This window comes from Harpegnathos saltator, unplaced genomic scaffold (genome assembly GCF_003227715.2).
Source record: "Harpegnathos saltator strain DR-91 unplaced genomic scaffold, Hsal_v8.6 scaffold202, whole genome shotgun sequence".
Lineage (NCBI taxonomy): Eukaryota > Metazoa > Arthropoda > Insecta > Hymenoptera > Formicidae > Harpegnathos > Harpegnathos saltator.
The window spans coordinates 2,479,405-2,492,647 of record NW_020229987.1 but is presented as its reverse complement, the minus strand read 5'-3'; the positions used below and the strand labels follow the sequence as shown (position 1 = coordinate 2,492,647).

The 13,243-nt window shown below is 32.5% G+C and overlaps 1 protein-coding gene across 1 annotated transcript; it reads right to left on the bottom strand.

Annotated features, from left to right (window-relative positions):
- Window positions 1-1,284: 1,284 nt before the first annotated feature.
- On the bottom strand, window positions 1,285-3,544 carry LOC105190477 (uncharacterized). The gene is made up of 6 exons (XM_011153241.3): window positions 3,402-3,544; window positions 2,863-2,912; window positions 2,140-2,227; window positions 1,766-1,815; window positions 1,551-1,671; window positions 1,285-1,490 (listed from the first exon to the last, which is right to left on the bottom strand). The coding sequence occupies exons 2-6, from the start codon at window positions 2,902-2,904 to the stop codon at window positions 1,402-1,404; spliced, it is 390 nt and encodes a 129-aa protein (XP_011151543.2). The 5' UTR covers window positions 2,905-2,912; window positions 3,402-3,544; the 3' UTR covers window positions 1,285-1,401.
- Window positions 3,545-13,243: the final 9,699 nt, after the last annotated feature.

Here is a 13,243-nt window from a genome sequence, read left to right as displayed (position 1 = left end):
TTACCAATGTACTTTATATATTGGGGACTTGAATAAGTTCCCACTGTTTTTTCGTGAAAATGAATGCTTTATTTAAAAAAATTAATAAAGGACATGTCATTGAAAGTATTGTCCATCGCTAGCCACTACTTTCTCCCATCTTTCTGGCAACATATGAATACCATGTCGAAAGAAAGATTCATCTTTTGAGGTTATCCACGAATTAACCCATTTTTTGGCATCTTCATAAGAATGGAAGTGCTGCTCAGCCAGGCCATGAGTCATCGATCGGAACAAGTGGTAATCGGAAGGAGCAATGTCCGGTGAATACGGCGGGTGGGGTAGGACTTCCCATTTCAGCGTTTCCAAGTAGGTTTTGACCGGTTTTGCAACATGTGGCCGAGCGTTATCATGCTGCAAAATTACTTTGTCGTGTTTTTCCTCGTATTGTGGCCGTTTTTCCTTTTGCCTAATGCTTTTAAATGTTTGGCAACTGTTGTGTGATCAACTCCTAATGATTCTGCAAGTTCATTTTGTGTCTGACATGGGTCTTCATCGAGTAATGCTTCCAATTCTTCGTCTTTAAACTTTTTCGGTGCGCCAGAGCGTTCTTTATCTTCAGCATAAAAATTATTATTTTTAAAGCATCGAAACCAATCTCTGTATGTTGTTTCCGACAAAGCATGATCGCCGTAAGTCTCCACAAGAATTCTATGTACTTCTGCTGCAGATTTTTTTGAAAAATATAATGCAGTAAAATTCCCTGCAAATACTCTTTTTTTTAGCACGAAATTCGATATGTTTAACGCTACGAAAAAATATGTTGTTTATGCTTCGGCGGAATAACATATACTGTCCCTTCGAGCCTAATGGTGGAACTCCACTATGAAATAGGCTGTAGTATTGCCCGATGCAAAAAGGCTAAGATAACACCATCTGTCGGGAAACAGCGACAATTTATTCAAGTCCCCAATAATATGCTTTCGATTAATTAATATTAAACTCAGTTATAATTTAATACATATGGATAATTGCATGTTGCACATATTTTAATATTTATTGCATAAGTTCATTGGTGACCGACGAAACAATGAATACATTAATAATGTCTCCGGAGATAAATGTTTCTCAATATATTATGGATATAAAAAGAATATTTCTGGTGAAAAAATGAGTCATTTTTCAATGCGATAAATCTTTGTTGACGGATTTTTGAGGATGTCTTTTTCGAAAAAAGTTTTGTTTAACCTAGTCGAAAGTTTCATTAAATAATATAACTTCTTATTATATCGTTATTACGCAAAGATATATTTCAACGAGAAAAGACCAAATGATTTACAATTTTTACAAGATTGCACAAAAAAATTGCAATAAAGTATATAAACTGTACATTATATTCAGTGGAAAATCTATAATTCTCTTTTATCCTCTCTTATCTGGATCAACGAGAGACACAAGTGGCATACCGCACTCGATAAGTTTCATCGTTACATTGCCTGTGAGGTGCATATCTGCAATTAAAAAGAAATATATGTATGAAACTTTTTTAAAGCGATAGTAAAACGGGTTACCTTCTTCCAAGCACTTATTTAATATTTCCAGGCTTCTTTCCAACTTGGACGGACCAGAGATAAGATCCCGAATCATTTGCTCAGTTCTATCTTTTATGAACATACCGTCTTCATCGAAAACCTGGAACAATAAAAATAATATTGACATTATGTTGCTCATATAAAAGCACATATGCTGTTCTATGTTATTACATATCAAATACAAAGATACGTACATTTCCATCCTTCTGCAGCGTGCAATGCATTATTTCGGGAGTGGGTTTAGCTGTAAAGGTAAATAGAGATAAAATTGCGTATCTACGAAATTTCAAAAATTTTTTTCGACGATTGTATAACCAATATGAGCCAATTGGGTAACAAGTCATTTGAATAAACATCCTCGCTTCTCATCAAGAATGTGCAATTATTGAGCTTATAAACAAACATGAAAAATTTTGTAATATGCAGAACGATAGATGACGGAACAGGAGGAAACACTGACTTTTACGTTAATCTTTCATTGATTCTTTTATTACGAACTTATTACAATGATAAAAATTTATTTTGTTTATCATATTATTTCTTTCGGGTTCTAAAGTTTGATACTCACATGGTGAACCTTTCAATTCCTTGCTGCAATCCGCTAAGTTAGCGTAGTATTTGTCTAACCGGTCGTTATCGATACTGTAAACCACCGTCTGGAAAAATCGATCACGCCCAAATGTAAAAATGTTTTTATTTTGTTTAAATAATTATGCAGATGTAGTATTTAACAGTTTTTATGCTTCGAACATATTTTTGATGTACAATTTTCATATTAGATTATTATATTCTCTTACAAAGAAAATCAGAATGGTAGGGATTGTTAACAAGAGATTCGTGTTTCTTTTTATGTAAGAGATACATAAATTTTGTTTTTCCTTAAATTTCAATTTATGTCTAAATTTCAATCTATGTCTAAAGTAACATACTAGAGTTTGCATTCAAAATCTACAGGTTTTTAATGTCTGTGGAGAAAAGTGCGATTTTAAAAAATATAGTACTTTTAAAATAGAATTTTAAATAGTATAGAAATAAACTGTTTGTTCAGATGATTATATTTCTTTTGCTAATATATAATATTAATGTTAAAGCTGCCGCTATATTCATTAGCCGCTATTGTATGAAATGTCTTTATTGTATGAAAATAATCAGCAATCCGAATATAAAATGTATATAAAATGCATTTAGTAAGTACTTAAGATTACAGCAATAATATTATTATGAATAACATTGAGACACCGCGACTGCTTCGTTTGTTTGAGAGGAAATTTATTTGTTACTTTGTACTTACCGTTATAGTTAATATACCTACGATGATGATCAAGGTCTTCATTTTGGATTCTACGAGAACAGGTAAAGAAATATATATTACGATGTTTGTGCATGTATATGTGTGTATGTGACTTTTTAACGTAGATTGCTGATACGTTCCAATATTCACTTCCAGTATTGAAACTGTGTTCGTTTTCAGAGAGTGTATGTGACGTGAACTATAGATTTTCAGTATTTACTGGCAGTAAATATTGGAACGCATCTTATAATGCATTGAAACAGCATTCTCATATTTATATGTAATTTACAGTGAGGGGCATGCATTATAAAAATTAGTGCTCCATTTTATACTTTGGTCGTAGTCTATTTGATTTACAGTTTTACAATGTGATGAGATACTACAAATTATATATAATTCTCACGTTGGATCATTATATTACATTTCTAAAAGAGTAATTTAAAATAACACAGATATTTAAATCATAATTGTTAAGTGTAGCCGTTGAAATACTAATACGGTTCAGAAATGAGTTTTCCGAGTTGATATGGAGAAATTACCTTACGATGACTTTTGCAGGAGATCTGTCGAGGTGTTGACACGTGTAGTTTTGTATTTACTGTCTAGATCAGAATATCGCTATATTCAAGTTTAATCTTTGTCGTTCTTGAATGCTTCAGAATATTGTTATCCCAAAAGCGATGAGCATGCTTTTATAAGTAATATTATGATGTAAACGTCATTGAACAAATACATTATCTTCTTTTATTAGGTATTATCTCAATATTACCTCAATATAATATTCTGAACATTATCTCAATATCAGCAATTTACTCTGTCCCGTAAACACGTGTAAGGATAGTATACAGGGTGATTCAAAACAACCTTCCATTATTAAAAGTATAAAATCCTGATAAAATTCTAAAACAACTTTTCCTCTTGCAAAACTTTGGCAAAAGCTCAGATTTTAAATTATTAAAAAAAGCGGTAGACCTATTATAGGTCGGGTACGGGCGGTAGATAGGTGCGGCGCAACTCACCGTCAAACGTGGGCGTTAACGCGGAGTACCCGCAGCAATCAGCTGATTACACTACACATGTTATACACTAGCTACGTTCCAATATTCATTGCCAGCATAAAAATTTGTATTTTCTGTGACGTTAGGTGATTGTTATAACTGGCAAAAATTTTGGAAAACAGCCAGGATTGTACGCGCACACACATGCAAGCACGTTCTCGGTCTCTCCGAGTCTGTTTTCCAAAATTTTTGCCCATTATAACAATCACCTAACGTCACAGAAAATACAGATTTTTATGCTGGCAATGAATATTGGAACGTAGCTAGTGTATAACATGTGTAGTGTGATCAGCTGATTGCTGCGGGTACTCCGCGTTAGCGCCCACGTCTGACGGTGAGTTGTGCCGCACCTGTCTACCTCCCGTACCCGACCCGCAATAGGTCTACTACTTTTTTTAATAATTTAAAATCTAAGCTTTTGCCAAAATTTTGCAAGAGGAAAAGTTGTTTTAGAATTTTATCAGGATTTTATACTTTTAATAATAGAAGGTTTTTTTGAATCACCCTGTATAAGCATAAATACGACGAAACCAAAAGATATCCATTTCTTAATGGTCGCGCAGTATTTAATCTTTATAATATATATACGTGTAATATATAACACCTGAAATATATGCCTGAAATATGGCCGATTATAAAGTCAAAATGGCGAAGATGATAGCGTGCAGATAATTTACAATGTAAATACGCAATGTTTGCTTTTCATGGAAATATTTATAAACAGGGTGTCCGGAATGTGATCATTAATATTTTGTATACTGGTAGAACTCGTTAAAACAATTAAAAACGTCCTATGTCATTTTACAATTTTTTCAATATTTATTCCGTAATTAGTTAAAATGCGTAAACGAATGAGCACACGAGAATGCGACAGGACGGACTCTGTGTATAAGAAGATGGCTTACCTCACGCGGCGAGAGACAACCGTAAGCGACAAGAGGCGTGCGCGCACGACGAGGAACGAGCGAGCGAACAAGGGACAAGAGGCGGCCGCCCAGCGCTCTCTACGCGCTCATTGACTCACATGTTTTAATTAATAACTCGATAACTATTGCCAATTTGACATTATGGTACATGACTTTTCTTCTCGGCTACACCCAATCTACCAGTACACAAAATATTAAAGATCACATTCCGGACACCCTGTATAATATATGTCACGCGTCATTATGCTGTATTGTCAGAGATTACAAAGATTTTGGGAACAAAATTTTGATCGTTTTCAATGTTACTGTACAATTTCGACATGTTTTAAAACGCAGATTTGCAACTCGCGCTGCTTGTATCATTATTGTTTTCGCCGCGTATATAATGTACTTTTAAAATATTGAAACACATAGATCTTCTAACTAATAGTTTTATTAAAATTTATTAAGAGTATTTTTTTACTATTATTTAATATGATGCTGAAAATTTGCGAAAATAATTTAATTTTGTTCATTGGCATACAAGTTTGGAGCAGTAATTACTATCCGAACTTTGTCTTTGTCATTGGCTTTTTACAAAATAGTGATTGTATAGGTAAATAACAAAAGCAATATTTTGCTTATTTATTGGTCTGTGTTTAGAACACAAACTATTTTTTTATTTTAAACTAATCAAAATTAGTTAATTTATATTTAAGAATAATTAGTTTAGTATCAAGAGTAATTAAAATTAAGAAAAAAATAGTTTAATAGTATTTTTAACTCTCTGTATTCTTGAAAAGAATAAAGCATTGAAATAATTATAATATTGTGTAGTGGAATTTAAGGATGTATAATAATATTAAACAAATATATAGGATAGGCAATTTTATTCAATACATCCTGGAAAAGGGGACGCTTTTCAAAGCAATATTTTAAACAAAAGTTTTATGGTTTCGAGGGAAAAGAGTGTTGACATTATCAATTTAATTGTAGATGGCGTCACTTTAGAGATTTCATCATAGTGGCCATTTGTTAAAATGGAAATTGATTTCCTTCTTGAAATAAAAGTTGCAGCTGACAATGGAATGAGTATAACGGTTTTGCTTTCTGAAATTGGATTATTTGTCAGTGAGTTACAGCGTTCCAAAATTTATAATTTAAGTGAAAAACTTCCATCCTCATACAGTGCCCCCCTCTCACTCTCTCTCTCTCTTTCTCTCTCTCTTAAATTGATTTTACGTTTAACGTCACGTTCTTTATTCAAATTTTCATAATTTTCTCCAAACTACAATCAATTTATCGAAACCACATATTAAATTTTAATTAGATCCCAGGAAATTTTTTATATAAATATTAATATGATTATTCGTAAGATTACTCTCCTATAAAGCTGCTTCATTACGTCTTACATTTAATTTATCATAATTTTCACCTTTAATGTACGTTTCGCTGAAATTTAATAATTCGGCCAGGTGATCGCAATTCTTCCAGACGAGAACAAAGCTCTCTCTCTCTCTCTCTCTCTCTCTCTTCCTCTCTCTCTCTCCCCCCTATCTTCCTCCCCCTCCCTCACTCTCCCCTCCCCTCTTCCCCTCTCGTCTTCCTCCTTCCATCTCCCACACCCCGCTCTCCCCCTCCCTATCTACCCCTCCCCCCTCTCTCACTCTCTCTCCCCCTCTGTGCGTGCGTGCGTACGTGCGTGCGTGCGTGCGTGCGTGCGTGCGTGCGTGTGTGTGTGTGTGTGTGTATGTGTTGTTCATTTCCGTTATCTGAATTCTGTTTGATAGCGTACACGCACACAGACACAAATAAATACAGATTTAATGATTTACCAATATACTTTAATATGCTTTTACTTAATTAATATTAAATTCAGTTATAATTTAATGAAGGTGGATAATTGCATGTTATACATATTTTAATATTTATTGCATGAGACATTTATCGGTGATCGACGAAGCAATGAATGCATTAATAATGTCTCCGGAGATAAATGTTTTTCAATATATATATTATAGATATAAAAAGAATATTTCTAGTGAAAAACGAGACATTTTTCAATGCGATAAATCTTTTTTGACGGATTTTTGAGAATGTCTTTACGAAAAAAGTTTTGTTCAGCCTAGTCGAAAGTTTCTTTAAATAATATAATTTCTAATTATATCGTTATTACGCAAATATTAAATATTTCAACGAGAACAGACCAAACGATTTACAAATTTTACAAGATTGCACAAAAGAATTGCAATAAAGTACATAAAGTGTACATTATATTAAGAGGAAAATCTGTAATTCTCTTTTATCGTCTCTTATCTGGATCAATGAGAGACACAAGTGGCGTACCGCACTCGATAAGTTTCATCGTTACATTGCCTGTGAGGTGCATATCTGCAATTAAAAAGAAATATATGTATGAAACTTTTTTAAAACGATAATAAAACGGGTTATCTTCTTTCAAGCACTTATTTAATATTTCCAGGCTTCTTTTCAACTTGGACGAATCAGAGATAAGATTCCAAATCATTTGCTCGGTTCTATCTTTTATGAACATACCGTCTTCATCGAAAACCTAGAACAATAAAAATAATATTGACATTATGTTGCTCATATAAAAGCACATATGCTGTTCTATGTTATTACATATCAAATACAAAGATACGTACATTTCCATCCTTCTGCACCGTGTAATACATTATTTCGCGAGTGGGTTTAGCTGTAAAGGTAAATAAAGATAAAATTGCATATCTACGAAATTTCAAAATCTATCTACGAAATTTCAAAAATTTTTTTCGGCCATATGTATAACCAATATGAACCAATTGAATAACAAGTCATTTGAATCAACATCATCGCTTCTTATCAAGAATGTGCAATTGTTGAGCTTATAAACGCATATGATAGATTGTGAAATATGCAGAACGGTAAATGACGAAACAGGAGACATTGATTCTTGATGTTGGTTTTCAATTGAGTTTTTTATTATGAACTTGTAATAACAAAAATTTATTTCGTTTTCCATGTTTTTTCTTCCGGGTGTTCTAAAGTTTGATACTCACATGGTGAACCTTTCAATTCCTCGTTGCATTCCGCATATTGAGTGGTAAGGAAAAACTATTATTTCCATACCACGAGAACTTAAATTAAATTACAGACTTCTGTTTAACGGAAGCTTATCGTGATTTCATAACTAATTCTTTATGTTCTATTTTCGTAAATATCTTATTAGAGAATTAGAAAGATGTGCGAAATATTTAGCCATTATGTGTTACGTTCATAATGTATGTGCAGCAGTGTAATACGTTCTTTGTAATTATGTGATAGAAAAACATGTGCTTTTTAACGACTTTACGATAGATTACGATGCGCCTTTTATCGTAATTATATTTAGTGATCAATTTTATGTCAATTTTATATCGTTGATGCACAATTGACAATAATGAGTTTTCTTTTCTTAGTTATATGATAAAGAACTTTGAATTTCTCTTATCGTTAATATTACACTGCTTACGACAGATTTCCGATACTTTTTTCACGGTATGCGGAAGAAAATAGTTTGATCCAATGAATATAGAACCCCTCGGTTTCTACGATTTTTCTTTTCATTTTTTTTATAACAACATTTTTTACGATTTCAACATAAGCTATTTTTACTGCCTCATTAAATGAACTTATAATTGTAATCACGAAACGTATCGAGTCATAGTGATCATATCGATGTGAATATAAGTGTGTTGCGTCATTGAAACGTAAAAGCGCCGGAGACAAGAATAACGCGTCATTACACATATGTTTCCTTAAGCTAACGTTGATAAGGCTGCTAAATATTCGTGATTACAATATTATTTTATGAAACAGCACAAATTGAGCTTTATCTATTTTAATATTTAACAAATATTTAACGACCATATCAATGAAAATTTTGGCAAGGTTATGCGGAATGTAACAGTAAAGAAAGATAAGCACACCTGCTGCTATACTCTTCTTCCCCTTGCTGTGCGACAGCAACAGTTGCTAGAACAATTAGGTCACGCTAGAAAATAGTTCAAATTTTCTCTTCTCAATGCGCGCTCATTCACGCGACTTTTATAATTAATAATTTGATAATTATTGCGAATATCACAAAACGATACACGATACGGGACTTTATGTCGTCTTAACTTTGTTCGTCTTAACCCATTACGGTCCATGCTTAAATCAGTAGAGATATGAAAAAAGTAACTATTGGGTTTCTGGCATGGGTCCTAGCAATGATTACTGGTGCTTCGAATTGGTTGAAAAAATACTTTTGTAAACAAATTGTTGTAAACAAATTAAGAAAAATTAATTTTACAGATAGACAAACCACGCCAATCTATTCTACTAGAAAAATCACTAATGAAACGTGTTACATTTTCGATTTTCCGTTTCATTTGTTGTTAAAAAGTTACAAACAATCTCTATATGGATGTACTCGCTCCAGCCCATGCCTAGATCAGTAGAGATATAAAAAAAGTAACTATTGGATTTCTGACATGGGTCCTAGAACTCAATAGTTATTTTTTTCATATCTTTATTGGTCTAGACATAGGCTGAAGCGAGTACATCCATATAGAGATTGTAATTTTTGAACAACAAATGAAACGGGAAATCGAAAATGTAATACTTGTTTCTTTGATGATTTTTCCCGTAGAATCGATTGGCGTGGTTAGTTTTTCAGAAAAGTTAATATTTCTTAATTGGTTTACAATTTGTTTAAAAAAATTTGTTTTCGACTAATTTGAAGCACCAATAATCATTGGTAAGACCCATGCCAGAAACCCAATAGTCACTTTTTTCATATCTGTGCTGGTTTAAGCATGGGCCTTAATGGATTAATCTGTTCTACATTCTGACGAAATTGTGGTACGATTGTTCTGGGACACTCTGTACAGTAAAAATTTGAATAAATTAATTTGAATAAATTCTTAATAAAATTACGCGTAAACAAGAAATAATTCTTTCGTTTGAATACATTTTATCACGTGTATGTTTTGGAATAATTAAAATGATTCAGAAATATTTTAAATGCGTTTGTAATGAAATTCAATTTGGGAACAAATATATTTTATCCAGACGTTACTATTATTGTCATCATTATTACCATTACAATCATGTATTCGCACGCGCTATTATATAGTTTGCTAAATAATATAAAATTTACCTTACCATCTAATTTATGTTATTAAGAATGGCGTTAGTCTTGCTAAAATAGTGATAAGTGAAGAAAAAAGTGAAATACGCGATTTGCGTTTGATACTTGTATTTCGCTAAAGTATAATATGATGCGTATAATGGAATAACAATGTGAAAATTAATACCGTTTGGAATATTCAAGTATCTGCAGTAAATAAATTTGAAACGGTAAATGATAGAGCATACATATAATTTAACGATATGACAACTGAATTTAACGATTATTTGTTCGCAATGTAATAATATATTATAGAGAAATATCCAAACTCATACATAAGGAAAAGTATCCGTAGACTATAAAAAGTAAATAAATTATTATATATAAATATTTTAATAATCAACTTTAATAAAAAATTAATAAAAAATTGATATTGTTGACTAAGTACGTATTTACGTATTATTAATTTTATAATTTTAACGTTAACATGTTTAAAGAAGTCTATGTATATTATATTAAAAATTAATTTAGCCCAAAACAGACGTCGATTGAGCTGGCACAGCCATTTCAGCACAATCGCATGGGACTAGCACAGAAATTTAGTGCTTTCTCATTGCTAATTTGTTGCACTATTCTCGATTTTGTTGCTCCAGCCATTTCGAAGAAAACAGTAGCCATGCTAGCTTAACATTAAAATTAGCACAGCCATTCCAAAAAAACAATAAAAAACGAATACATATTTTTAAACTGCGATTTTATTGCTAATTTGTTGTTGTTCTATTCCTGGTTATATTGCTCCACCCATTTCGAAAAAACAGTAGTTGTGCTTGCTTAAGATTTAAGTTAGTACAGCCATTCGAAAAAAAAAATTAAAACGAAAAACGAATACATATTTTTAAGCTACAAATTTGTTGTTAATTTGTTGCTTTATGCCTGATTTGGTTGCTCCAACCATTTTGCCAAAAATCGGTGTGTTAAACAATAGTCAGGAACCTATAGGTATATGCTGGCTACAAAAGTAAAGTACTCGAAAAAATTTTGTTGCTCGCCCAATTTCGGTCTCAGTATATTATATGATTTTATTGCTTTTAAGATATCCCAGTTTCACATTTGTTGCTCACAATATATGTTTAACCGTTTGAGTCCCAGGGGGTATTGAAAAAACACTGTCGAAGAATCCCAAACAGCGTAACCGCGCTTTCTATAAATGAGTATGAAAAGACCCAAGCAGCGCGATAGCGCTTGTTTTATTTTAGGTCGAGAAATACCAAGCAGCGCGATAGCGCTTTGTTTATTTTACATCGATGAATCCCAATCGGACCAATACCGCTTCTTGTATTTGTTAGGTAACGCGATTCTCGTCTTTTTCTCATCGCTCTGTCACATTTATTGTAGTTTGCAAAGCGATCGGACGTATTCTTGCGTAAGTGTTTCTCATTGTTAATAATTGTGTGTTTCAAAATGATTAGACGAAGCAACGGAGCAACGAAGCAAAAGGAATCCATCCAACATGTTTTGATAAACACCGATGTTACAAATTATAATTGTTACTCTCCATTTAAATTATTTGTTCATAACACAAAAATATTGTTAATTTGTAATTCGTTATTTTATAAAATACATCTGTATTATTACATATGCATACTGTAAATTTATAAATATTTCAAGTTTTGTTCGATAAAAATTATTGAGAAGATAACAATGAAATAAAAATTTTTATTTTGTAATGTATTATTGCATTATTATAGTATTATTCTACCTATTATAAAATGTACTATTTACATTAAAAGGATCGGTGTGATATACTTGCTTCAGTAAATCTGAGCGCGCGACTTCGACAATCGGTAACGCACCGTCAGTTGTCCACAATGATCGAAATGTACTGGGTTTTCTCGACATAAAATCTGAACAGCGCGATCGCGCTGCTTGGGACTCAAACGGTTAAACAATAGCCGAGAACCTATAAGTGTGTGCTGGCTACAAAAGTAAACTACTCGAAAAAAATTTATTTCTCGCCCAATTTCGGTCTTAATATGTTGTTTGATTTTGTTGTTCTTAAGATATCCCAGTTTCAAACTTATTGCTCGTGGTATATGTTTAAACAATAGCTGAGAGAGAACTTATATGTTAGGTGTGTGCTGGCTACAAGAGTAAACTACTTGAAAACATTTGTTGCTCGCCCGATTTCGGTCTTAATATGTTGACTGATTTTGTTGCTCTTAAGATATCGCAGTTTCGAATTTGTTGCTCACAAGCAACAAATTTTTCTCGAGGAGTTTACTCTTGTAGCCAGTACATATTTATAAGTTCTCAGCTATTGTTTAAATGTATATCGTTAGCCACAAATTTGAAACTGGGATATCTTAAGAGCAACAAAGTCGGACAACATATTAAGACCGAAATTGGGCGAGCAACAAATTTTTTTCGAGTAGTTTACTTTTGTAGCCGGCATACACCTATAGGTTCTCAGATATTGTTTAAACATATATTATTAACAACAAATTTGAAACTGGCATATCTTAAGAGCAACAAAATCAGACAACATAGTGAGACCGAAATTGGGCGAGCAACAAATTTTTTTCGAGTACTTTTCTCTTGTAGCCAGCACATACCTATAGGTTCCCGGCTATTGTTTAACATACCGATTTTTGGCAAAATGGCTGGAGCAACAAAATCAGGAATAAAGCAACAAATTAACAACAAAATTGTAGTTTAAAAATATGTATTCGTTTTTCGTTTTAATTTTTTTTTCGAATGGCTGTATTAACTTAAATCTTAAGAGTCATTAAATGTTATTTAAGTGACCTCAATTTTGTTATCACTCAAATTTTAATTTTAATTTTAATTTACATGTAAAGTAATTTATTTCTGTTTTCATTCACAACTTATAGTTCTTTAATATTATAGTAGAGATATGATTTTAGAAATAATACTTTTAAAATGGTTTTTGAACGGTATAGAAATAAATTCTTTGATTTGATACTGAAATGTTTTTCATTTATACAGAGTGTCTGGATCTTTTGAAATCATTGTCGTAGACGACGATCATAAACAAAGGATTATCTGTATCTTGCTATTCGCATGTATCCGACGGACACTCTTCAATCGTAAAAAATTGTTTGATGCGCGTCGTGTTTCTCCGCAACAAAAAATGAAATTTACTCCAGAGGAGTACACACATACGATATAATTATTGCCTATGGGCTAGTGGGCAAAAATGCGTACGCCGCAGTTCGCATCTATGTGGAACGATTTCCCGAACGTGT